Below are 25712 nucleotides of genomic sequence, written 5' to 3'. Positions count from 1 at the left end.
TAGGATATGGAGGAGGTGTTACCCTACCTTACATCCTCACATGCACAGAACATTCAGTTGGTCTTTGATTTCTCCCGCAAGTCGCAGTCTGTGCAGCTATTTCTAGTAGGCAATGGAGGCTCAGTCTCATGGAAATTATCTGACTTTTTAAAATCAAATTCGTACAAAATGTGAAGTAAAACACAGGATGAGGAATAAGGAATTCTGGCAAAACTAACGAATCAAAATGAAACACAATTCATTCTTATTTCTAGCACTAAGCTTGTGACATGCATGTTTAGTCGCTTAATTCAAGTATTGCATCTTAGGCTAACGCAGGACAGGTTCTACTAGTTTCAACGGAATGACCAAGGAGTAAACAGATTCTGATAAGAACATGATCTTGGAGGGATTTCCGTACTGTATGACCTTGGCTGTGCCGCCGTGTTTGATTGGAATGGCAGCTACTACTACTACTAGTACTCCACAGGGACTCCTCAGTTGGACCTTGTCCTGTCCTGCTGAACATATAAACAGAAACTTGGACATGTCAAGGCCATACACAGGTCCTCAAGAAAAAACATAGATTGAAGGACATGCATAATTTCATACAAATTGCCGGAATGATGACTGGTGTAATGTTACAAGGGGAATAATCAGTTTCTCTACTAAAGGTAAGAAGGGTGTTACTTCGCAGCAGAGGTGTAAGGGTGCAACTCCTTCACATTCTGACGGCATTATTCAGGCGTGGGATTGATTAGAACTGGATAAGTTGTTTGCTGTTGGACACTAGTACTGACCTTCATCCATCACACAGGGGCCTGTGAAGGCCAACATTCGGTTGCCCTTGTTCAAAAGAAAGTTTCACAGAAGGGGTCAGAAACACTGATTTTCCAAACCTGGACCCATATCCGGTAACGACGTCGTTTCCGATGCTGCCTGTATCACCATCGGACAATACATTTAGCCTTGATCAAAGCCAAAACATCTTCTTTTCTCTATCAGTGGTCAATGCCACTCCCCTTGTTTGGAAACACCGGTACCTGTCTCACAAGAAATATATGGCATGGCCACTCATTTGATTTGGCGAGTTCTTGGTGATCTATGAGAAATAGTATAGAGCATAAGTTCATTGATGTACTTATTTCATAATTGGTAAGATTCGGATCAGATGAGGAAAAATGAACAACGAATCGAAGGGAAAGAAAGTCGAATCAATCAACTCAATAGGAAATTGAAATGTATATAATACACATAAATCTCTTAGGAGGTTTGCACAAGCTCATGACTTGAATAGGGCTGATAATAGAGGCCAATAGAGGCTTGAGGCAAGGAAACGAAGTAAATAGAGATTTGTGATCGACAATGGCATCTGGAATTCGGCGCCGAGTCCCGAAATGACCCCGGATTTGTGTCGGGGCCCGACCATGACTCCGAAAACCAGCGTCGGGCCGAAATCTCGGGCTGCCTCACATATCGCGAGAGCTCCCACGAGACTTAACGTTGGTCCCCCGAGATTACCACCCACCCCTCCATCTTTGAACGACAGGTAAGAAAAAAAACAGCAAACCCTGCGCTATCACACAGTATTGCAATAGGATAAATTGTGTTAACAAGTGCATATAATTTGGATACTTGTAAAGTGAACACTCGATGTACATAAATCTGAATAAGTCCATTACACACACACCCCTCCCCAATCATACCACCAGCTTTCATCGGCATAGTAGCAGTGACTGCCAATGTTATGTGAAGAAACAGTATATCAGTATATAGATGCCTACTACCAAGCGTGAGTTACCACAGTAAATCTTACCGTAGCCCTAGGAAAAAGAGCTTTGGCATATTTCCTTGACAGAGGTGGAATTTTAAATCCGATAAGCCATGGGCATTTCTTTTAACTCTTCCGGCCTTGTGTCAATTACCAAGTGGTTGGCCCTCCTTTTTGTGTAAAAGTAGCGTTAATCTTGGTTTCTACTAAGCATACCTTATGATGTAGTCCCCGTCTTTGCTGTACGGACCCGGTCTGGTCGAGTCTAACTAAAACCAGAAAATACTGTAAATCTTTATATGATTGCAAGGATTTTTTTGTGTAGTTCTTTTTTTATGACCTCTTTACTACGAATTTCATGACACCGCCAGTATATTACTGCTATACTACAAAAATTTTTTCCACCGCGAACTTAAAACAACACAAGAACCTCCTTTCCCTTCCGTTCATTCGTGACTTCAAAGTCGCCGCGGAAATAAATACAGATTGACAGTACCACCCCACCCCCTACCCGTCACAAGTTCACAGGCAGTTCTGTTTTCAACCATTCATCTTAAGCTTTTTGTTGTTTTTTTGTCGACTATGGCAGCACCCTTTGGAACTTTTCCAATAGTACGCTTGTCCTTGTCCTGACTTGACATCGACGTTCAACGCCAGGCACTGAGTGGCAATGCTGCTTTACACTTTCTTGACGTCGGAATGTCCGACATTTGTTGTTTAAGCCTTCCCGCAGACAGCACACTTCCTCCATTGAAAAGAGAGCTAGTCAGCTAGGTACTGCATAGTACACGTAGTTTCCGTAGTTTTAATGTGGATCAATTGTTAGCAAACCCGCTTATAATGAGTCACAGGGTCAGGGTACGACCCAACCTTTCTTCACACCAATTTCACACCAGCACAGTATGTTGTTACTCTATACATCGAGCACCATCGACATAATAGCAATTACTACCAGTATATATTTCCACCAAAGTCATCAAGTAATCTTTTGGGCCCTTAAGTAGCACTTGATGATTTTTTAAGATTCAATCAGCACTTGAGTGATGTTAAAAGATGACTTTCTGGTCTTAAAGCCCTTGATCTGCCGAGCCCACTTATAATGTTATATGGTTTTCACATACATGTACATGATGCAAGTATGTGGGTCTTGTACATGTATTTTCATGGGTTTGGGGTATTTCTCCCCTAAATCTGGCCTACAGCAAAGTACGTCGAACGGAGAAGTACCTCTGTATCAGCAGCACAGAAGGTGTCGAGTTTACTGATCTGATGAAGCAATCAGCCTGGGGGAAATTGGCAAAAGAATCCAGGAGGACAATAAGTAATAGTAATCATACATGCTTAATGATTGTAAGTACCAGTACTCGTCAACGATTGTGACCAGGAATGTAGACTTTGCACCAGCCCAGTTCGATCCTCTCTACAGTCTGACAGGTTCCCCAAGTTCTACACGTAAAGTCAAGGTTCTCCCTGTCAGGGCTGTAACTTTAACACCGTGAAGAGTTTAACAGATGTTTAGTTAGCCACAGCGGGAAAATTTACAGCCAAAACAAAGTTTAACAAAGGGGGTTGTGTTCATGTTTCTGTTTTCTGTCCCTGGGAAGAACACAGAGAAACCTCCCGGGTGTTTAGTGTCCTCAGGAGTTCTTACACTTCATCGCTATCTTTTGCTCCCTGGCTAGGAAAAAAGCTTGTTTCCTGAGCTCCTGTTTACAGTCTTAAGTTTGTTGAGTTGTTTTAGACATTCAGCTTTCAATACATGCCTCGCTTTGTAAGCTAGTCTGAAGTGTGTCAAGAAGACCAGTGCGTTTATTGTGTCCCATTTAGAAGAGGAATGTAGCCCCACAGCATAGTACAGACACAGAGGAAGTTTTAAATCATTATTTGAGACGGCAGGCGACGTGTTAGGGCTGGAAAATACAGCGAAACTGTTCTCTGAAAATCAACAGCTTTAGAGGTTACCGAAAGGTCGCTGTAGTCATGAATTTTTGACTTGCGTCTGATAAGGTCACATTACGTCTAATTTGTGCCAATTACCGCAGCTTCGTCTATTTGATAGAAAACACTTCACTTACAATACGCCACTGAATGGAAAGCAAACGAATCTTCAGAACATGGAACGATCAGGTCATTGCTAACCTTTCAAACTATTGTGTATATAAAGAATTTGAATTGATTACATTGAGAAAAGGTATTCGAAAATCCATACCAAAGATGACATTTGGAGACATTGTGTGATACTTATCACCATAAAGAGAACTGCATGAAACAAAGTCACATAGTTTGACCTCCACAACTTAATTATAAAGGCCGATTCTTGATAAAAGAAAGAAAGGCTGAGTTAAAGTAAAGAGATTCTTGAAACCTTTCCAACTGTTCGTCTCATAGGTTCTTGATAGGATTATTGACTTAAGGTAAATCAAAGAAGCGGGTTGACAGAATGCCCCACCCCCTATGGCTTAGTGCGCTTTGGCACTGGAGTAGAACTGTTCCGGGGACGCCTACCGATTCTCAAGGGCACCTCAAGGTCAAGTTCAAACCACGGCGTCTTTGATGTAAAATGGCGGCCCTGACACGCAGTGCATGACGGGGAGACTGTTGACGACTTTACCAGTCGTTTCTGACAAATGGTGGACCGTTTTCTCTGACACTTGGCTGTCCACAACGGCTGCGGTTTACCGCAATATATGACCTTCAACCTGATTGGTCTTCATCGACTACGATCTAACGCCGAACCGTGTCAATGTGGTTGTCCCCGCGAGTCAAACATCTTAAACAACCAAAGAATGTGTTGAAAGCTGGCTGGAAAAAACAGGTGGGTTAAAGTCAAGCCCACATACAGGGCACACGTTCACAGTCGGTTTACATGCGCCAATGTCACTCTACTGCTATATAAATCATTTTATCTTGCAATTCCTTTTTTTAAGCGCCAAACGTTTAGAGATTACAAGGACATCTCTAAAATCCTGATTCCAGACAAATCGAACGTTTGATACAATTCTCCACATATTTCTAAAAATATTTCATGATAGGGCATTGATTGACACTCTTCGACCTCAGGTATCTCACCTTACTCTTCAGAACAGTTGGTGACGTAACCGACTTAATGGCCACAAATCAATCAAGACAGACCTTTAGTTTATTAGGTGCTGGCATATATAATGGATGTGAGTCCTGTGTAGTTCAACTATTCAAAATAACGATCTATTTCCAATCCACTTGATTACGCTGATTTTTTTATTATCTGCACTAAAATCAACCTAAACAAACGATTGTTTTAAATCTTGCTTTGCCCCTGTACACAACATCGCGTAAATAATTTGGCACAGGTCCAAAGTGCCGGAACATTAGTGTACTGTAACACCGTAGTTCTAGATCTCTGCATGGGATCCCCGGCCGTCTAGAAACACTTTGTAAACTGTAAATTTATGCATATTAGTATCATCATTGAAGGCGATATGTTACTTTGTCAAATTGTTCGGAAACAGGTACAGGTCTGGATACACATATTTGCACATATATGTTATGCTACTAAGGTGAACCTAGTGCATACACATGAACATTGCATCAATGCGAATGTGTATGGCTGCCGTGTGACAAGAGGTACTAGTACATAAATGTAAAATAACAGACAACTTGCCATCTATTCAGACCATGACTTTAGACTCAATTCCTGTGGTCAATTTTCTCCGTATATCAAATCCAGCTGAGGTCAAAAGTCGACTTGACGTTTCCCCACAAGACATCAAGGTCAGTAGGGCAGCTCACGTTGGCAGCCCATGTTTTCTTAGAAATAGTAAGACCGCGTTGGACGGATGGATTACATGTATTTTGAGGACCTCGTAAGAAACTTTACCTTGGACTAGATTTCAGAAACGACCGTCGATGTTAAGCCCAAGAATGTTGCAGGACATCTGTGTGCGGTCCAGGAAAATCAGGGTTGAATTAAACGGAATTAGGTCAGGTTGTGCCGCTAATACGACGTCCTTGTATGTACGGGTATTACCAAACTAGGAGTTCCTTCACAACCTTCAGATTTAATTGAATATAGGGCCTTCACGGAATAGAACCTCTGTAAATAAAAAATGCGTGATATCAAATAAGAGCGGGCTAATTGCGTAGCGACAATGACAAACAGGAATAACCAATGCAAATAAGATATGTACTTATCGTAATTACCAGAATTCAAAATCCCATTTGGGTTGCAATAGACCTACAGTAACCGGGCAGGCTGCAGGATTCACGTGGTTCCTTACTAATTGAAAAGAAAAAGTAAAGAAATTGCAATATTTACCTCTGTCTTCCTCTATACATTCAATGACATGAAAATATAGATGATACGCTTACATTCTGTTGAGGTACGAAAAAGTTTGAAAATGTGTAGATCTTAAGTTATAGAAGTTTGAAAAAGGCGAATTGGTAAACCGGCATAAGGCATCCATACAGCATAAAATGCATGAGTGTAATTGTTTGTAATTACCTCCATGAAATGTCATGGAATGGAGGTTATATTTTCTGTTATGTGTCTCTGTCTGTGTACAAGATTACTCAAGAACGGCTGGATGGATTGGTTTCATACTTGTTGTGTTGGTGGGGTGTGATCAAAGATCGAATCGATGAGATTCTGGGCGCCGTATCTGTCGTTATAACTGATGTAATCACCCCTATATCTGCGATATATTGGAACAGGCATCGTGCTTTAAGTGTTTGTTAATGGGCTTAGCTCAAAGCAGATAGTAAGGTGATTTGTATGACAGCTGTTTGGGGAACCCCGAGTTTTTTTAAATATGATAATTAGTTTTATCTATATCTGCTTAGGATATCATGGAGATGTGAAGCGTAAGTATAATTGTAAGAAGTTGAGGTACATTTACGGTAATGCTCAACAGGTATGGATGTCTCACATACTGTACTGCTGATTTGAGTGACATGGTGATTAAAATGCCATTAGTTCCTCTCATCTTAGATGGGTTGGGTGTCAGAAGTTTTATGGGCGATACAGATGTTCCGATTTCGTTACGATAAGGGACAGTTGTTAGTTGTCTCTTTCGTAGCCAATGGTACTTGTTTTTTAGCAGACGGGGTTGGCGCCAAGTATTCATCTTACAGTTGGTGTAGGACTGTCAGAGGAAAGTGTGCATCTCGCTTTTGTACCGTGTGAACAGCTGATGTTATGACATATTGGTGGAAAATCAAATCACCATCTGACTAAAGTTGGCCACATCCCTTCATCTTTCTGAGTTTCCCAACTTCCTCCCACCACACCGCTCTGATCATGAGGCACATAGTCGAACCTCAATAATGCTGACAACCTTAGACAGTTTAAATGCCAAACATCAAGCTTAGGGAACGCTACCATATGCCGTCGACCTCTTAAACGCACATTTTAATAATTACTAATCAGATGGACATCCTCTGTGTCATTAAATAAATACACCACTACTTTCCCATAACATTTATAACCATTACTCTCAAATACAACCGACTATAAACATACATACCATCCACAAAAAAGCAATAAATATTTCATGGAGGTATGAGGTCCCCGAACTCTAGTTATAAGTAGGGCTTAATGACCCGCCCCGAGGTATATATGGTGTCATTACGCCTGGTCCTTTGCTATAACCACCGAATAAAACCACCGAGTGAGTGGTTTTATGAGAGCCAGGATCGACGTGAAGCTTAGAGAGTGGTACAAACAATAAGTTATAATGTTATACATGCTCTTGTGTCGGGGGTATTTCGGGTATTCTGGGGCTATATCAGGACAAGCCAAGATGTTTACGACTGGAGAAGCCATAACAAGATCCAAGTAGCCTGGACCTAGTTCGGAAATAGCCTCCGCACGTGTTCTTTGTTAATGTGTCTCGATGTTAAATTTTATACCGATGATCTTGGGCACTCATGCACTCTCCCATGACGTTACATGTAAAGTTGCTGGATCTCTGGAAAGAGCACAGGACATTCGACATTATTATGATTAAGTAATGGGTTCATTTCACCATTCAAAAAGTATAAGCCAACTATGCATCATCGTCAAATGAAGAAGGCGCGAACTTCCTGGGGTCAGACTGGGCTTAAGACGTCTTTTTTACGGTAAGATGAGATGGTTAATTGCAATCTGGTGCAAATTTGGAATTAGGTGAACCTCTGCTGGGAGAAATCCGATCATGTATGCAGAATAGGTAAAATGAAACCGTTTGTTTTGCATGCGCTTAACAACCCAGGGTGATGCAATGTCAGTTCTAGCAGTTGTTTAAATTTCATCGTTCATAAGCAATCAACAACTATCAGTCCAAATATAAGAAGAAAAAAACGATAATCGCCTGTGTTATAAACAATTGGTTAGAATTACTACCTTTGACCAACTGTTGATGTCACAAGTCTAATAGATTTATATACATGTAAGATTTGTGTTGTACTAGTGAGATGAGTGAATTGCAAACAAGAAGCATAATCTATTTAGACAACTTCTCTTCTGACACGCAACAGCTTGCAAGAAACAAGCTCCTCACTTCAGTTTTGATTACCACAATGGACCACATGGACGGCAATAGTGCACCATCAATGTACGTATGTACTGCCTCAGTACCAACAACTTTACCGTATTGAAAAAAAAAGAAACGACCCAGATTTTACTCATTAAAATTTTATTTATAGAATCACAATCTGAGCACAAATGTCTAAGATTAGGCTGAAGATTAGGAATCTTGATTGCGGCAGCAGGAAACGGCAGAGTCATGGAACCGTTTTCCTGGCGAGGCGTTCACTGATAAAATCGGACTGAACCAGCAGGTTTTTGCAGCTGCTTCAAGTTTGGAACGCAAACGTTAAAAGTCACAAAGTCAAAGTCTACTGACCGAAGATTTAGAGCACGGCCTTGTGTGAGAAAAAATAGGCTGTTAACTATGATAAATGTTATAAATGTTGAAACGACAGCAGTTTGAGATCGGGATAGTGTTTGCATCGTAACTAAATCAATATGATACGTCTCATACCTGGTGAACTGCAGATTCAGTATGACAGTTACTGACGAAAGACAGTGGATGTTGTCTGAAACGTCTAACCGTTAACATTTACATCCAGTTGCTTGAGTATCTGCGTATAAAAAAAACTGGATGCTTAACATCCATCAAGAATCCAGTGCGTCATTTGCATCTTTAGAACGAGGTTCTCTTTCCTCTGGAATCTGGTCCGATCTCGTGGCGAGACCTGATCTCACGCAAGTGGCTTTCTCTCTTTTGCCGTGAATTCGAAGTAATCTAAACATGCTAGACGGGAACTACACAACTCTGGACACCAATGGACAGCGGGAATCAGATTCGCTACACAAATGACATCATTCTACGGGTGTCAAGTTCCCATCTTGATATTGTAACCGTCTCGTAACCGTAGACAGGGCAAAAGTGGCCCAGAACCCCAGACAGCGCTGAACTCGGTACCAACGTGCCAAACTTCAAACAAATCCATCTAAATGAATTTGTCGGGAGACAAGGTTGTTAACGTTAACACACAAACACAGACAACAACAATACTCCTGTCAAAGGTCACTGACCTCCGGAGTTAAAAAGTCTGAAGAAAGTGTCGGATGTCCCTGATACAAGAATAGTAGCACAAATGTCGCTGTACACCTCTTATCAAATTTAGAATCGGGATGGCCGTTCCTAAGACATCTGTCCCCTCAGACCCACAGTTCAATGACCCCTAGTTGATTCAGCGATCCTCTCTGCCCTTATCATCGACAGGGACGTGTGGGTAACGGACAACATGCCGCTTTCATTTAGTCAAGGAAAGGGCAGCAAACGGGTCACTTCTTCCGACCAAACAATCCTACCGGCCAGAGGAAATGAATCGAGACTTTGACTCAAGAACGTCACTCTGCCATACCCACTACAGTAAATCTAGCTATGCAATATAGGCATTCAGGGGCGCAGTCTCGTTTCACTTCCTTTGGCCGTTTCACTTCCTTTGGCCATGCAGCTTTCGCAGGACTTCGGGTTCTGCCACAAAAATTAGATTGACCTTAACGTCTCCGACCTTGACCGTTGTGTGTAATGCGCGACATCAGGGCCCAATTAACCCAAACTTGGCTCAAACGCCATCAAACACCCGTGGAATAGTGCTCCCAGAAGACTTGTTTATGTAGACTGAGGCTGACGGTACGACATCGCAGACCCAGACAGGACCGGACCCATGTGAAAACGATCATTTGGTGGCTCCTACGCGTTTAAATTTCACCACCTCTGCACCGTCTACAGCGTTGAACGTGACAGTTGCTGTTGCTATGCGGAAATTTGACTGTCGTGCTGTTTCATGTGTTTTACGACAGTAGACGTTTTGCGGTGGTAGAGAGATGTCTGTGTGAAGGTTGACGAACTTATATAAAAGTATTTCATGGTGTAACGCCACGGATAAGTTTCAACTGTGAAAATGTTGTCACAGCCGTCCGTTTCTGGTTTTAAGATTAATTCCTTCAAATACTTTTGACTTAACAAATTGGAAGAATTGTCATGCTGTAAATTTATCAATGACAAATGTTACCTGTAATATCAAACGCCTGTGTGGGTTTCGCCAATGTCTGATATACTTTGTATGAGTACAAGAAATCACAACATCTTGTCAGCACCCAGGCTCTTGATCTCGACGGACCGTATCGCTTTGACAGTTGTCTAAGCTACCGGTCTGACCTTTAAGATTCACATCAAAGTTTCTCTCCAACCTTGTGGGGGGAACCTTGGGTTTCCGTTACAAGGAAATTAAAGCAAACTTTTATCCCGTCTTTCATCTGTTTAATCATCAAAGATCGTGTACGGAAAGTTCTTGCTTTAGTATTTACATTGAGAGTCTCCTACATGGAGAGAGATTTTCTTCAGCCCCAATTTGGAGGATAGGAGCCAGCAATAACAAACAATTGTCATGCAGGGCTTCTGATGTTTCCTCTCGCAAGTTTATTGCAATACACTCTGAGGTAGCCATGGGGAGGCATGAACCAGACGAAATTGAAAATCAGATAAAGGAAAAGTTTGAGTCAACATCAGAGCCTGATTTGATTGTGTGGGAGGGATGTTTTCCTTACAGAATAGGTGGTGTATGACTATTTTAAGAATAGAGAATGTTTCGCACTATTGACAGTATCATCCTACCAAACAGTAAATGTTTTTTCCATTATTGACAGGATCATCATGTAAAGGATGATCCTGCCAAACAGTATACGTTTTTGTCCATTGATGGCAAAATCATACTAAATAACCACTCTTTCTTAATAAACACCAGACATCAATTGCTGTGGTTAGAATAACAAACCTTCGTTCAGAAAGGCGATATTCTCTCTCTCCTGAAACAGGCTCAAGTTAATGACATAGTGAAGATCATCCATAAATCCAAGTTCCTGTACCATTAAAGAAAAACAAAACAATAAGTTGAGCAAATATGTCCTCTAGGGTTCACTGACCGCACGTGCCAGGACATTTGTGGAGACGGTTCGAATTTACGACTTTCCGACCTTGTGCCGCAAGTCGGGACAGTGTAAGTGTGCAGTCTCGTATGTTTGCCACATGTCGGGCCGGTTGGTTGGCGATACCACAGGGCATTCCTGGACATTTTGGCGGTTACGCACGGTTTGCAAACATGTTCAGGTCAACGTATATCACAACGTTCTCTTGTAAATCTAATTAGTCTGGAATAAATCAAAATTCGACGGTTGCTGAAGTTTCCTCACCAATCGGATGGGGTGTGTCGGTTGAATATAAAATGTCACGAGTAATGATAACGTTAAATGCACAATTTTTAATGCTTACCTAAATCTTCATGAATCATCTAGTCTAGTACATATTGACTTGATCTATCCATTTTCTTAATAACCTAAATCAAGTCAAATAGACTAGAACAATGACACCAACAACCAATGTGTTTCAGAGCATTGTCATAATTTTATATAACTGTCCGAATACAAAGCTCATGAATGTTTGTCTACGCATACCCACACCCTGTATCTAAACATTTTGTATTGCATCCTTCTTGTTAATTTGGCGTTCAAAACTTAATTACAAAGGTTAGTGTATTATTATGCATTTTGCATCTCTTTGAAACGACTTATATTATTTACACATTGCATTGCGCTACTGAATGACAATGTACACGATACTATTTTGTTTCCTAATCCTTGAAGAAGAATATAAACTGTACCACTTGTGGGAAATTTTTGTACGTCATGATCTGTGGCGTTTCTACGCCATGATTCCATTTTTATGGTATCTCTTTCTAACGTCGTCTATGACATGTGCACATGGTTCTATGACGCCTAAAGCTTCGTTTCAAATACCTCCTGCATGTCGTGCTCTTCCATGAGTATGACGTCACCCATCCTATTTTGGAACCACAGTCGGTTGTTTCTCCTGTCCAGGCGGGACTGCAGCTGCAGTTCCGCTTTATCTCGGTAGGGCGTCGTTGGCGGAACCTTCGTCCTGTCATCTGTGCAAAGCAAGAAAGGAGACAACACTTTTGTACTCGCCAGCAGGTCTTGATGAGTGACATCATGATCAAAGCAGTGCAGCAATCCTAGCCGAGTCAACTATGGACAACCTTCTACTAACTACTGGGCACCCTTGACCCGTTACTGACGTCATACTTTTGTTCAGGTCACGTGACTTAAGATTCGGATCATTTCAGCTCGAAAAGGGTCAGAGGACTGACCAAAGCTGCAGTGTGTATGTTATTTCGCCTTGTCGATCTCAACAATAGAAATACTCAAGTTCCAGCCATCGACTCCCTGCATAGCCTATTGCAATATGATGTAAGTACAGACAACAATCAAAGGTGAGGTGTCAGTGCCTTACCAACACATGGGTTTTCCGGAGAGAACAACTTTTTCTCCGAGTCTGTCTGAATCTGCGTCCGGTTAGCCCCAACGTTTGGATCAGGTGCCAAGCTGTTCTTCTTATACTCCAGCTTGATCGAGTCTACTGAAACTGAAGAAGGAACAGCAGAATGTAGACTTGGATCAATTAAGAAGTCTTATCCTAAACTGACTCTGATATGCTGAGCGGTACAAACCTACGTTAACCTTTGACCCACTACGCAAGTCACGTGTCTGTAAGGCCAGCTGTTTATATAAGTGGGTCAAAATTAAATAAAAAATGGCCGTAGAGACGACGGAAGAATCGGTATACCTTTCATTTTGTGTTGAATAACATGTCTTACTTCACCATCTATTAATTGAAAATCACCTACACTAGTAGCCGTTTATGCTTTACTGATAAGGCAGTATACTAATGCGCGTGTCCAAGCCTACCTAGGTCCTCGTCGTTTAAAGAATACGTGCGAAGTAAGGAGTTTCTCCTGCTTCCACCATCCCTATCATCGTTAACTTTCGTTAAAGATCGGAACAAGTCGGGGATGTCGTCATCACTGTAATGTCGTCTCCTGAAATGAATCGACAATATTGCAACACGCCGCTCAGAGTTGTGTATTATATGTTTATATATATGCGTAACTATAGCTAGAGAAATACATTAGAATTCAAAGATGCCAACAGTTCTCAATCAGCCAATTGGCTTCACCTTACTACGGTCACCATTTCCGTTGCCTTGGTAACCATATCTGTTTCCAGGTTGGACAGCCTGTCAACCACAGCCTCGGTCCGGTGCACCAATCCCTGAAGCCGACTGAAAACATCGTCTATGTCTACGGATTGGTCTGTAAATCGTTCAGAAATTAGGTCAGTTTACAAAAATCCAAAACTAAGATCATGTTACTCTTAACCTTATGCAATATTGCTATGAACTCCTTGGAGTGTAATGTGACTAGTGTTTAACGACTTTTTTAACGGCCACAATTTTGTTGCCGGCCCGTAACATTTTTAGAAACACTGACGGGTCTTGGCCAACCAGAGAACGATCCATGTCATCTTTCACATAATGTAGATCTTGAGTCTTCATGAATGCATTTCGCCCTTCCCTTTTCGTCTTTTTGCTCCAATTTTCCAGCCCCTATCTTACAACATGTATATGTGGGTTTAAATCTCTTGCCTATAGAAAACAAAACCCGTGTATATGTCATCACAACCCAGCCATTTAGGCTAAAGCTGCTGTAAGAGTTACGCCAGGATGCCCTTCTTGTGTTTTTAAAGCCCAGCAGACATGTTTGTCCTTCAGATGATCTATTCATGACTTGCTGTGACCTGTAAACACCGTTGACCAGCTCAACGAAGGGGGAGGGGGGCAATGTGAGGTCGGATTAGGATCACCATTCACAACATCAGGACAAAGATATGAAAATTGTGACAATTTGCCGTGTTATCATTTTCCAGGTATATCCGAAAACCGTGGATCCTTTTCGTGCTTGCTACGTGATTTTACCTTCACCTTTCAAGGCTAGGAAGTTTGGTTTTATTTCAACGGTGACAAAAACACACGCAGGATGCAAGTCCAGCTGTCTATGCTATTGCGATGAAGAATTTTGCCATACTCGCCCCACTCTTTAACCTCATGCCGTATGTACGTCATCGGCAGTGTACTGTGCATAAATCAACATTCAGAACTCTTTCGTCAGGGCCTACTGATGCCCTTGTAAAGCCAGCTAATAGTCTTGTCATTGCCAAACGTGAGAGCAAAAACACACCTTTCACCACGGTATCATGTATATGGTATCCATGGAAGGTTAGGTTAACGTTTTACGGCTAAAGTCAAGTTTACGGCCTAAGAATTTTTTTCCGTGTTCGATATCCAGCCAAGTTATCGGCGGAAAATTACCGTCCCGACAACGTCGGTGCTTTACCGCACTTAGATCGCTGTGTTTTTAACCCTCGCGTCTTTACCTCCGCGGCACTCACAAGAACGATCGTTTAAACACGACCGGACCTTTCACTGCGACCGAGCGTTAACACACGACCGATCGTTAGAAGACGATCGCGCCTGTCACTGCGACCGATCGTTAACGCACGACTGAGTCTTACACCACGACCGGGCCTTACATCACGACCGGGCCTTACATCACGACCGTGCGTTATCCATGATCGAGCCTTACACCATGACCGAGCGTTAAATCACGATCGGAGCTGCGGGGCACAATTCACACCTGGTTATGAAATCAATTAACACCTTTCACAACACCTTGTAAACAGGGATGTGTATTGGCCGCGGTAACACACAAATGGTAGACTAGTTAGGCATATTCTCATGTGGCAGACACGAGAATAATGCAACAATCACCAAAATATTTTATGATGAGCTTATCAAAATAAATTTTCATGATCAATTCTCCTTGTGCTAGGCTGAAGACACCTGAATTTTACTCAAGTTTACTGTTAAATTGAATTTACTAGTCTATTACCGTAAGTAGAAATATCGTGGTGACACACTAGAACGATGTCTCAAGAAACCGTGATATCACAATTTTTTTAACCTTAGCGTGTTACAAAAGTATAAGTATAAAGGCCATCGACCTAACTTTCGATATATTCAATATACAACATGCATTAGTTTAAAATACACAATAACGTACCGCTATCAGGCACCACACCTATGTATCAAATGTAATCTTCAGACATAACCTTGAATGTCATAGCTATTCATGTAGATTATTGGTTGTATACTGTTGTAGATAGTTTGTAGTTGTTAATAATGTTACTTGCCATACTTTGTACCTGATGCAATCGTTTTGCAATAAATTTGACTTGACTTGTAATCTTCAGACATAACCTTGTCATAGCTATTTATATAAAAAATGGTCAAGCGATAACAAAAGGCTAGAGACAGTTGTGGCAGAAGATGTGATGTTTATTAACCTTTATTAACATTGGTCAACAGACAGTGACAGATTTTTAAAAGGTTCAGAAATGTTATGAATGCAAGCATATACAGACGGTTTCTCGGTTCAACATGTACTTTATTCTTCAATATAGAGGCTATAACATTCCTGACACAACATCGATTTTGGTGTTTACGCCTCTTATTCTCACTCAGCGCTTATGTTTATGCTCACAGAACTGTTTATGCAGAGAAAAGAATATAAATAAATATTCTTTATTGCAAATTCATGCCCGAGGGCTAATTGCATACAGAGTAAAGTAGTAGTGGTATACATAAACATAGACATACTTAACAAAGAAGGGAAATGATAATCATAGATAAATCAAAAGGGAATAACGTCTAAACTAAATCAATTTCTACTTAAGCTATTTAATGGGTTTGACCTCTTTTCCGTATGCAGTGGAAGATGAATTGTCCAACATTTTCATATATAAAGGGGTTGGACGACTTAAGCAAGAAGATGGATTTTTGTTGGTCGGTAAGATTATAAAAGCTTGGGAAATTTTTGTAGATTTTAAGGAAAAGTTTGTTTCTTTCGGAACTGTAATGTGAACATTGACAAATGAAATGCATTTCATCTTCCACTGCTTTCTCTGAACAGTATTTACATGTTCTCTCGTCAACGGACAGTTTTTTGTACCTGCCTCTCTCTATTTCTAATGAATGAGCACTTATCCTCATTTTACATAAAGCGGATCTTAGCTCAAAATCTGAGTGGTATAGGTAACTCTCCATACTGTACTCAGATTTAAGTTTCTTATACAGTCTTAACTTACCAGCGTTAACAGATAATTGGTGAAGAGATCTCTGAATATACATGTCTGTTAGCCTTTTCCTTAGCGATACACAAACATGCTTGCTATCAACATTTACATTGTTACTGTGCCAGATGAATGAATTACCGGTACTATCTAGAATTTCTTTAACGTGATACAACCAGTTTTTCTTGTTACTATTCATCATATCATTTTGTTGGGACAATAGAACGTCTACTTGTAAAGGATGTGTACATGTCTCAAGTTGTCTTAGCCGCAACCAATATTTAACTACCCTAACTGAAACGTCAACATCTAATGGAAATCTTCCGAGTTCAGCTTTATATGCCAAGTTGCTGGCGTTTCTATGAACAAAAAGTTCTCTCACTTCGGGAGACTTTCCCTGCCAACCCGGCTGTAGGAGTGAGGGATTTTTTTTTGGTTTGGGTGACAGAGAAATTTGATCGATGCGAGAGCGCATTTCGGAGTAGTGGAAGAACAACTTTCTCAGGTTTTCTTCACTTAAAACGGGCAATGAAAAAGTCATTTTCTTCAGCTTGCAATGATAAACCTTTTAACAATGACATTCTGTTATATTATAAACATTGTCTCAAAAATCATAATATTCCGACACACAACGCTGAAATTCTCTCTCACCCACAGAACAAAAAGTTCTCTCACTTTGGGAGGCCAGCTACCAACCCGGCTGTAGGAGTGAGCGTTTCTTTTTTTGGATGAGAGAGAAATTTTGTCGATGCGAGCGTGCTTTCGGAGTAGTGGAAGAACAACTTCATTGAGGTTTATTTACTCAAACGCAAAATGATCACTGACATTTTGTTCAGTTTGCAACTATATACGTCATACAATAATAATCATTTATACCAAAGAAATTGTCTTGACAATCAGGTGAGGAGAGTTAAGGACTCATTACCACGTCAGCAGAGAATAGCCGTAGTCAACGCCTTGATAATTCCACATATAGACTACTGCTGCTCCGTTTGGGGAAACAAACCACAGAAGAACATAAGAAGACTACAGGTGGTTCAGAACAGGGCCGCAAGACTTGCTCTTGGTTGTGATCGTAACACATGTGGACTTTATGCTGAAGATCTTAGGCTGGCTGACGGTAAGGGACAGAATTCAACAGAAAAGCCTTGCCACTTTCGAAAGAATAATGCTCACCAAACAACCAAAAGCTCTGCACGACAAAATCACCTTTCAGTCTCAGATTCACAACTACCGAACACGCTCAACCAGAATGAACACGATCAGAATACCGAAACCAAAGTCCAACTCTCAGAAAAGGCGCTTTCTGTACAGGATGTCCCAGTTGTGGAACAGCACCGGCAAGTATTGGACAGTAATCACTGACAAAAAGAATACAGTTCTCCTTCTAACATCACAAAACCCACACATAATAGAAAAGGTGGGATCTTTCGTCTTCCACTGTCTTCGAAAAAGGAGTCGAACGAAATAACCCAGGATCTAGAGTTAGCTTTTACTAGTTTTAGACTAGAGTAGACAACTGTTGTGTTATTTTCGCCGATTTTCTGTTGCGCTCCCACTGACATGCGTCACTGTTGCGTTTCTAGACTAAATGGACAGGTTATCGGAAGTCGCAGCGTTGTCAATGTATGAAAAATCACTGTAAAATGATGAAAATGCCTCAAAATGAGATTTATAATGAAATAATTTCCCTTGTGATGATGCTTATGCTTATGAATGTTACTTATGTTATATGATAACCTTGAAAGACTTTTACAGTAAAAGAAGTAACCCAAATGAATGGACACGAACCATATACCAGATTTGACTCCATCGCTTATGTGTTTTGCAACAAGTATGTGTAATGGTGTGTGTTAATTTGCATATTTCACAAATGAAAAATCTTGATATTTCCTACGTTTTGATAGGAAATAGACAAAATATAACCGTGATACTGTTGAAGGCATGTTGGCGTCACTGTTGTGTCACTGTTGTGTTACTCTTGGGTCACTGTTGTAACTGACAAACTGCTGTAAAATGATATCCAAAATGTATCCAAAATAGCTTTTCAATAATAAAATGATGTTTACTTTTGATACTTGGTGCAAAATAGACAAAATATAACCGTGATACTGTTGAAGGCATGTTGGCGTCACTGTTGTGTCACTGTTGTGTTACTCTTGGGTCACTGTTGTAACTGACAAATTGCTGTAAAATGATATCCAAATGTATCCAAAATAGCTTTTCAATAATAAAATGATGTTTACTTTTGATACTTGGTGCAAAATAGACAAAATATAACCTTGATACTGTTGAAGGCATGTTGGCGTCACTGTTGTGTCACTGTTGTGTTACTCTTGGGTCACTGTTGTGTCACTCTTGGGTCACTGTTGGGGGATCTTGCCACTTGCGTTATTTTTTAACTTCCAAAAAAACGTCGCGCTTGCTTGTGTCACCTCTAGGTTTGCTTGTGTCACCTCTAGGTTCGCTCGCGTCACCTCTAGGTGCCGCGGGGTCACGTCTGCGTTGTCGAACCCCGAAGCGACGCAAGCGTGACGCGAGTGCAGTGGGAGCCCACCATTACCTGCAATTAGCCCACGGGCAAGAATTTCCAAAAAACTTGATTATTGACTATGAGGAATTATGTTACATCTGCTATGTATTGTCACTTTGTATGTCTCTGCATGTTTTTAACTGTACGTATATAATGTGTAAATATGAATGTGACCACAGGAAGAATAGCCTCTCATGAGGCTAAATGTGGATCAAAATAAATAATCAAAATAAACTCAAACAATCCATATTTTTTCCGACACACAACACCGAAGATCACTTTCACCCACAGAACAAAAAGTTATCTCACTTCGGTAGGCTTTCTCTGTCAACCCGGCTGTAGGAGTGAGCGATTTTTTGGTCTGAGTGAGAGAAATTTTTTCGATGTGTTCTTGCCCGAGGGCTAATTGCAACATGAAGCCTACAGAAGATATAGTAAACATACGTAAAATAAAGTAATTTGGTATAGATAACAATGGTGACAAGTGTAAACAAGTGACTATTCTATCAATGATATGGACTGCTGGGAGCTACAATCTACGCATTTGGGGTTTGACTTCTTTTCTGGAAGCAGTGGAAGACGAAGTACTTTTTCTATGATGAGTGGGTTATGTGACGTTAACAGCTTTATAGTTTTGTTTTCGTCGGTAAGCGTTTGGAAATTTTTGTGTGTTTTGCAAACCTCTTCAAATAACTCCTTTCTTTCCTGGTCATTAGAGAGGCAGTTAGAAATAAAATGTATTTCGTCTTCCACCGGTTACAATACAATGGTTACAGGTTCTTTCGCCCACAGGTAGCTTTTTGTACCGCCCTCTCTCACTTTCAAGGGGTTGGGCGCTGATTCTAAGTTTGCACATTGCCGATCTGACCTCGAAATTATCTAGTGAAAAGAGAAAAAGGAAAGAGTAACCAGCATGGTCTAGAATTTCCTTTACGTGTTGTGACCAGCATTTCTTACGGCTGTTACTCGGTATAGATTGCTGACAGAGTAAAGCGTCTACTTGTAAGGGATGTGTTGAGATGTCCAACTGTTTGAGGCGTAGCCAGTACTTAACTGTATGCATGGATATATCTATGTCTATTGGTACATTCCGAGCTTTGCTCTACTAGCTATGTTACTTGAATTTCTATGTACACCGAGAACATTTTTGCAAAAGCGGTTCTGTGTAATTTCTGCTGGGCAACTGTCATCTGAATAAGCTTTGCCCCAAATCTCACAACCATATAATATAATAGTTTTGATGATACATGTACTAAATATTTTGAGCAGGGCCTTTGGAGACAGAGATGAATGCATGAGGGGTTTGAGACTGAAAATGTCTTTGCGTGCTTTCAAGGACAGTTGTTTCTTTGCTAGAGAATAGGTACCTGAGGGGGATAACGTCAGGCCTAAGTAAGAATAGGAGGTTGCAATATCTATAGTATCTGTACCGAAAGTAAATTTCATGTTTTTGAAAATTCGCCCGAGTTTGTTGAAGATCATAACTTTGGTTTTCTATAAGTTCACTTGAAGTTTCCATTTCTCGCAAAATGCTTGAAGTTTGTCCAGAGCACATTGTAAACCTGTTTCAGATTCTGAAAACAACACTTCGTCGTCAGTATATAGCAGGGAGGATACAAGTAGATTATGCAGGGAGGGTGGGGCACAGTCAGGGCTGTCAAAATCTTTTACCAGGTCATTTGTGAATAAGTTGAAAAGGGCAGGGCTGAGGTTACACCCCTGTCTTACGCCTCTGTCTGTTGTGAATAGGGGTGTCAGACCAGCTGACGTTTTAACACAAGTTTGTGGGTTGCTATACATGGATTTTATTACACTGTACAATTTTCCGCTTATTCCTGAGTTCAGTAATTTATAACGAAGACCTTCTCGCCAAACACTGTCAAAGGCTTTTTTAAAATCTACGAAGCATGCATACAGGCGTTTGTTAGTGTTATTGTATTTGGATATTAATGTGTCGATGACAAAGAGGTTATCATTAGCTCCAAAGTTATTTCTGAAGCCGGCTTGGTTGGCGGAAATGAGATAATTTTCATCTAGGTAGTTAGCAAGACGTTTGTTAATTACAGCCGTGAACAACTTGGCGAGGCAGCTGATGACAGAAATCCCCCTATAATTACTGGGATCATCTTTGGGGCCACTTTTGTGTATTGGGACAATGTGACTTTCACCCCATTGTTTGGGGAAGTGACCAGATGACAAAAATAGGTTAAAGAGTTTGGTTAGCGGTCTCGTAAGTATATGGGCTGCACATTTGAACATTTCGTTAAGTATCAAATCGTTTCCAGAGGCTTTGTTGTTGTTAACTTGGGAAATTGCTTGTCTGATTTCGTTTTGTTGAATCTTTGCATCTAAACTGTTTTGACTAACGGAGTGTTCTCGAGTTCGCCCAATTTGGTTTTAATCTGAATATGAAAATGATTGTCGGTTTTAGGAAGTTGGGACATCATGTCTCGTTTTGGAAGTGGTTGTGAAGTGTTTGTTTGTCAAATGTTTCTTCGTCTTTAATGATGGAGTCATTTGATTTAAACTGTTTGACTAAGTTCCAAAACGTTGTGGGGTTTTTGGTAGATAGGGAATTAAGTTGTTGAAGGATACTATTTCTGTAATCTTTCTTGGTTTTCCGGATTAATTTCCTATATTCAGTTTTCTTTTTAAGATACTGACCCCTAATATAGGGGTCCCGGGGATTTTTAGAGAGCAGTTTAGCTAGTTCATATACGTTACGTCTGGAAGTAGAACAGGTCTCCGTAAACCATCGATCTCTTTTTACTTTTCGGTTTGTTTTGTTTCTGTCTACCTGGCTTTTTACAGCGTAGTGTTAAAGACTTTTTACCCGCTTCTTGTAGAGGCGATACAAAATCACATAACGCGTTCTCAAGTGAATTGGGGGTTGTCCCGTAGCTCCTACTAATGAAATTATCTATAGCAGAAGAAAAGTCAGCGCTATTGACTATGGCATTAAATTTTTGTTTGGAATCAGAGTCCCATACTAATCTACAGTAGGGACGCAAGGGGAGGTCAGTGTTAGTAGTCTGTGCATAAGATTGCTTAGCGTTACAATGTAGAATAATAGAAAGTTTACAGTGGTCAGAGAGTGATATCGATGCCAAATATTTTGGAAACATGTTCAAGGAACGCCTAAAGGACACATTTCTTTCGAAGTGGAGACAAAAGATAAGAAACTTTAGTAAACTGTAAGCATATTCGAAAATTAAGACAATCTTCGCTCTAGAAAACTATCTTTTATCAATTCAAAGCAGATCATTTACTAATAGCATAACAAAACTAAGGATTGGAGCACATTGTTTAGAAATTGAAAAGTCTAGAAATTGGGCCATCACAAAAACGTACCAGCTGAAAAGAGAATGAGTTCCATCTGCAAATACAGTATTGAAGATGAATATCATTTCCTGATGATATGCCCTTATTATATAATGAAGAAAGGAAAAAGTTATTGACCATATGTAACAACAGAACCTAAAAGTAGTGTTCTAACAATGTAATATCTATACCGCCATATTTTCTGTTATGTTACATTAGTATACTGTTGTAGATAATTTGTAGTTGTTAATAATACATGTCACTTGCCATACATTGTACCTCGTCGCCGCTAGGGTGGCCATTGTCAAACTTGACCTTCGTTTTCGTGACACCTACCCACCAAGATCCACCCAAGGCTTCTCGAGTTATGCTGTTCACACACACAGACAGACAAACGGGCTCAAAACATAACCTTTGGCGAAGGTAATAAAAGTATTTTAAACGTTGATTAAGGATAGGTGGGGTCGGAGGGGAGAAAGCGGTAAGAAATCCCGCCCACTACTAGTGCACGTCATAGCTACGTTATAGCGTGTCAGTCAGCACGCTTACATACCTACCCCTTGACCCAACCTCTGCTTTGAGATTAGGATAAGACAGAAGTTTCAGCTTTTAACTGAACCCCGGATTTTTCCTCCAGTAAAGCTGTGGGCCTGCATTTGGTCAGCGATTTTGATTTATACCTATAAAGCTTTAGTCCCTATGCCTGGAGAATAGCTTGAATTGGAGGAACTTATTACCTGCATGTAATGCAGGTAGTTTTCAGTAGAGTGGGAGTTTTTGGAAGGGGCTTTTCCGGGGATGTATCTCCAGAACGGATCGAGCGATTGCGATGATTTGGGGCGGTGGCCTGACGGTCAGGTGTGATTTTGGGCCTTCTGATGTTTGAATTTGACATTGCAGGTTGCCCTTTTTTGCGTTTTGGAGGCGTTTCAGGCACTGTATCTCCTGACCTGAACGCATCGCTTGATTGCGACGATTATTGTACATGGGTTGGTGGTTGTTGCCTGTTGCCCGGGTTTGGTTTTGGTCCTCCTTAAGTGCTTCAATTTGACACGGCAGGTAGCTTTTTGTGTGTGGATGTGGCGTTCCGGTGCTGTACCTCCAGAACGAAAGGTGCCGATCGCGATGATATTTGGTACATGGGTTGATAGTGGTTGCCTAATCCTCAAATTTGATTTTGTGCCTCTTGGTGTTTGAACTTGACACTGTAGGAAACCTTTTGTGTATGCGTGGCACGTGCGTTGTATCTTCATAACGCAACGTGCGATTGTGTTGCTTTTTGGTACATGGGTTGGATGCTGTGTCCTTATGCTTAGGTTTGAATTTGGGTGGCTTTTTTGGTACATCGGTTGGATGCTGTGTCCTTATGCTTAGGTTTGAATTTTGGTGGCTCTTTGTGTTTGAACTTAATACTGTAGGTTGATGTCACAATGTTCCCCATCTACATCTGATTGGTTTACTTCTCAGGCCACCGCTATGCTTCTTTCCAGGGTTTTGTTGCCTGTTTTCCCTTGGCTAGTGGCTACAGTAGTAGATAAGGGTCAGATTTATCTGATATATCACCATCTGAGTACATGTATTCCCTTAGTTGAAGCTAGTGGACTATGCCATTCACCAAGAGGGGTGTGCCTGTTCGTGTGGTTATAGATTCATGTACATGTATGTGGATAGGTTTTGGGAAGATCAGTCAGTCTTGGTTTTGGTTAATATCCAAGCAGATAGTATCAAAAGATAGTATCAAAAACTGCCAGGGGAAGTGAAGCCGACGTGTTTGGCTACCTACATAGCAAATGTACACCTCTTGGCTGACTACACTCCTTGGACAGTTTGGTACTATTTTATGCTATCATAGGCGTAGGATCTGCTTGGAGATTAAGTTCTGGCCCACAAAGACCTTGCTCTGGAATTTATCTATGATTCAAATGTTTTCCATAATGGAACTTTTAAGGCATGTAACATTTGTACTTTATGGCAGGTGGAACATTTACAGGTCCAAGTTAGCAAATTAGGGATTGCATAGTTAATGTGAACATGCCATAATACTGCGACTCTGCTGCACTTTTAATAAACATACATTACAATACCACGACAAACCAGTTGCATGTACCGTCTGGCTTTAAAGGCCTATGTCCTATCCAGGATGCGGCTGGGCTGTTCGGCGGCAGAAACACAAAATTATCTTTTGTGCCAAAAGATATGCACAAGGCATGCTGTTGAATTGTTTTGTGTTTTTCATGTCTTTTACATGCTACTTTTCATTCCCCAAAACTGCCTGACCTTTGTGAAAATGTGACATTAGCCTTGGTGTGAAACAAGTTGTTTTTCATACGGCAGAGGAAGAGAGGAATTCTAACTCCAGAATATGTTCCAAACAACTGACCGCCCTATGTTCCGAAATCCCTATGTTCCGAAATCCCTATATTCCGAAATCCCTATATTCCGAAATCCCTATGTTCCGAAATCTCTATCGTCTATGGAAGTGTTCCAACACACTAGTGTACCGACTGGCGTTGTACAGCGACCTGGGAGTCGACCAAAGCTACATAAGTCCAGGCTGCGGACACGCGGTCAGCAAAATAGGAAGTTGCGGCCTATATAATTTATATCACGTTACCTTCTTTAGATATTCTCCTTTTTGTGTTATTTGGGATGTCTTGAAATCTGTTAAAACTATAATAATAACAACAGAGAACTAACGTTAGCTCCATTGCAGATTTTAGCCGCAAACTTCTGTTTAGGCAAACCTAAACGCGCACCATCGGCAAACATTTTTGTAACGCACCTAACCTCGTACCAGTTTGATAGCATCATCATTTTATTTTAGATATGTACGCATTTCGGTCACCCATAAATCAATCAAAAACGAGACTAGGTAAATGGTTTACGTTAAATGTGGTTAGCAAATGATAAAGGAAAGAAAAGTTGAACTTTTATAAGTATTCTAGTTTATTTCTATGACTAAAAATAAACTAACGTTAGAATTCGAATTTCAGGTGTTTTCAGCTCAGGTCGGCGTTCAGGCCTGTTATCATCAGGAAACTGTCTGGCTTCTTGGGTATTGGCTATCGACTTGTAAACGCCATCCATGTTACATGTACATGGTTATAGTTGTGTGTCACAATAGTTGTGTGTCAAAATTTCGGAACATGGAGATTTCGGAACATAGGGATTTCGGAACATAGGGCTTGAACCGATCATTTATTCCAGTTTTGGGTGATCATGTGTTGGGTGTTGTAGTGTATCAATCTGTTGTGTGATTTTGTGCTCCTTTTTTTGTGTGAGATTTAGCTATGCGTCACAGCTACTAGTATATAGCTCTGCACATTTCCCAGCAACCGCCAACGAGGAGGCACTCACACGGGGTTACCATATGGTCTTGAAAAAGACCGGGTTTGGAATGTTAAGACCAGGTGTGGTGGGCGAGGATGCTCGTCACTAAAACACAACCAGTAGATTTCTAGCGAGACACACCTTTAAAGGGGAAGGGGGAGCTCGTGGGGAAGGCTCCGGGGAAGGATGCATGGATATGTTACTACACC

At 40.9% G+C, this 25712-nt stretch overlaps 1 protein-coding gene across 1 annotated transcript in view; it reads right to left on the bottom strand.

Annotated features, from left to right (window-relative positions):
* Window positions 1-11034: 11034 nt before the first annotated feature.
* Window positions 11035-25712, bottom strand: part of LOC118412174 — a 23718-nt gene continuing 9040 nt past the window's right edge. The window contains exons 2-5 of the mRNA XM_035814891.1: window positions 13309-13444; window positions 13041-13171; window positions 12586-12717; window positions 11035-12220 (exon numbers count right to left, since the gene is read on the bottom strand). Of these exons, the coding sequence (XP_035670784.1) occupies window positions 12051-12220; window positions 12586-12717; window positions 13041-13171; window positions 13309-13444 (569 nt within the window). The 3' untranslated portion in view covers window positions 11035-12050. The remainder of the gene's footprint in view (window positions 12221-12585; window positions 12718-13040; window positions 13172-13308; window positions 13445-25712) is intronic.

Source organism: Branchiostoma floridae, chromosome 3 (assembly GCF_000003815.2).
Source record: "Branchiostoma floridae strain S238N-H82 chromosome 3, Bfl_VNyyK, whole genome shotgun sequence".
NCBI lineage: Eukaryota > Metazoa > Chordata > Leptocardii > Amphioxiformes > Branchiostomatidae > Branchiostoma > Branchiostoma floridae.
The sequence above is the reverse complement of the archived record's forward strand: the minus strand, read 5'-3'. Positions and strand labels throughout refer to the sequence as shown.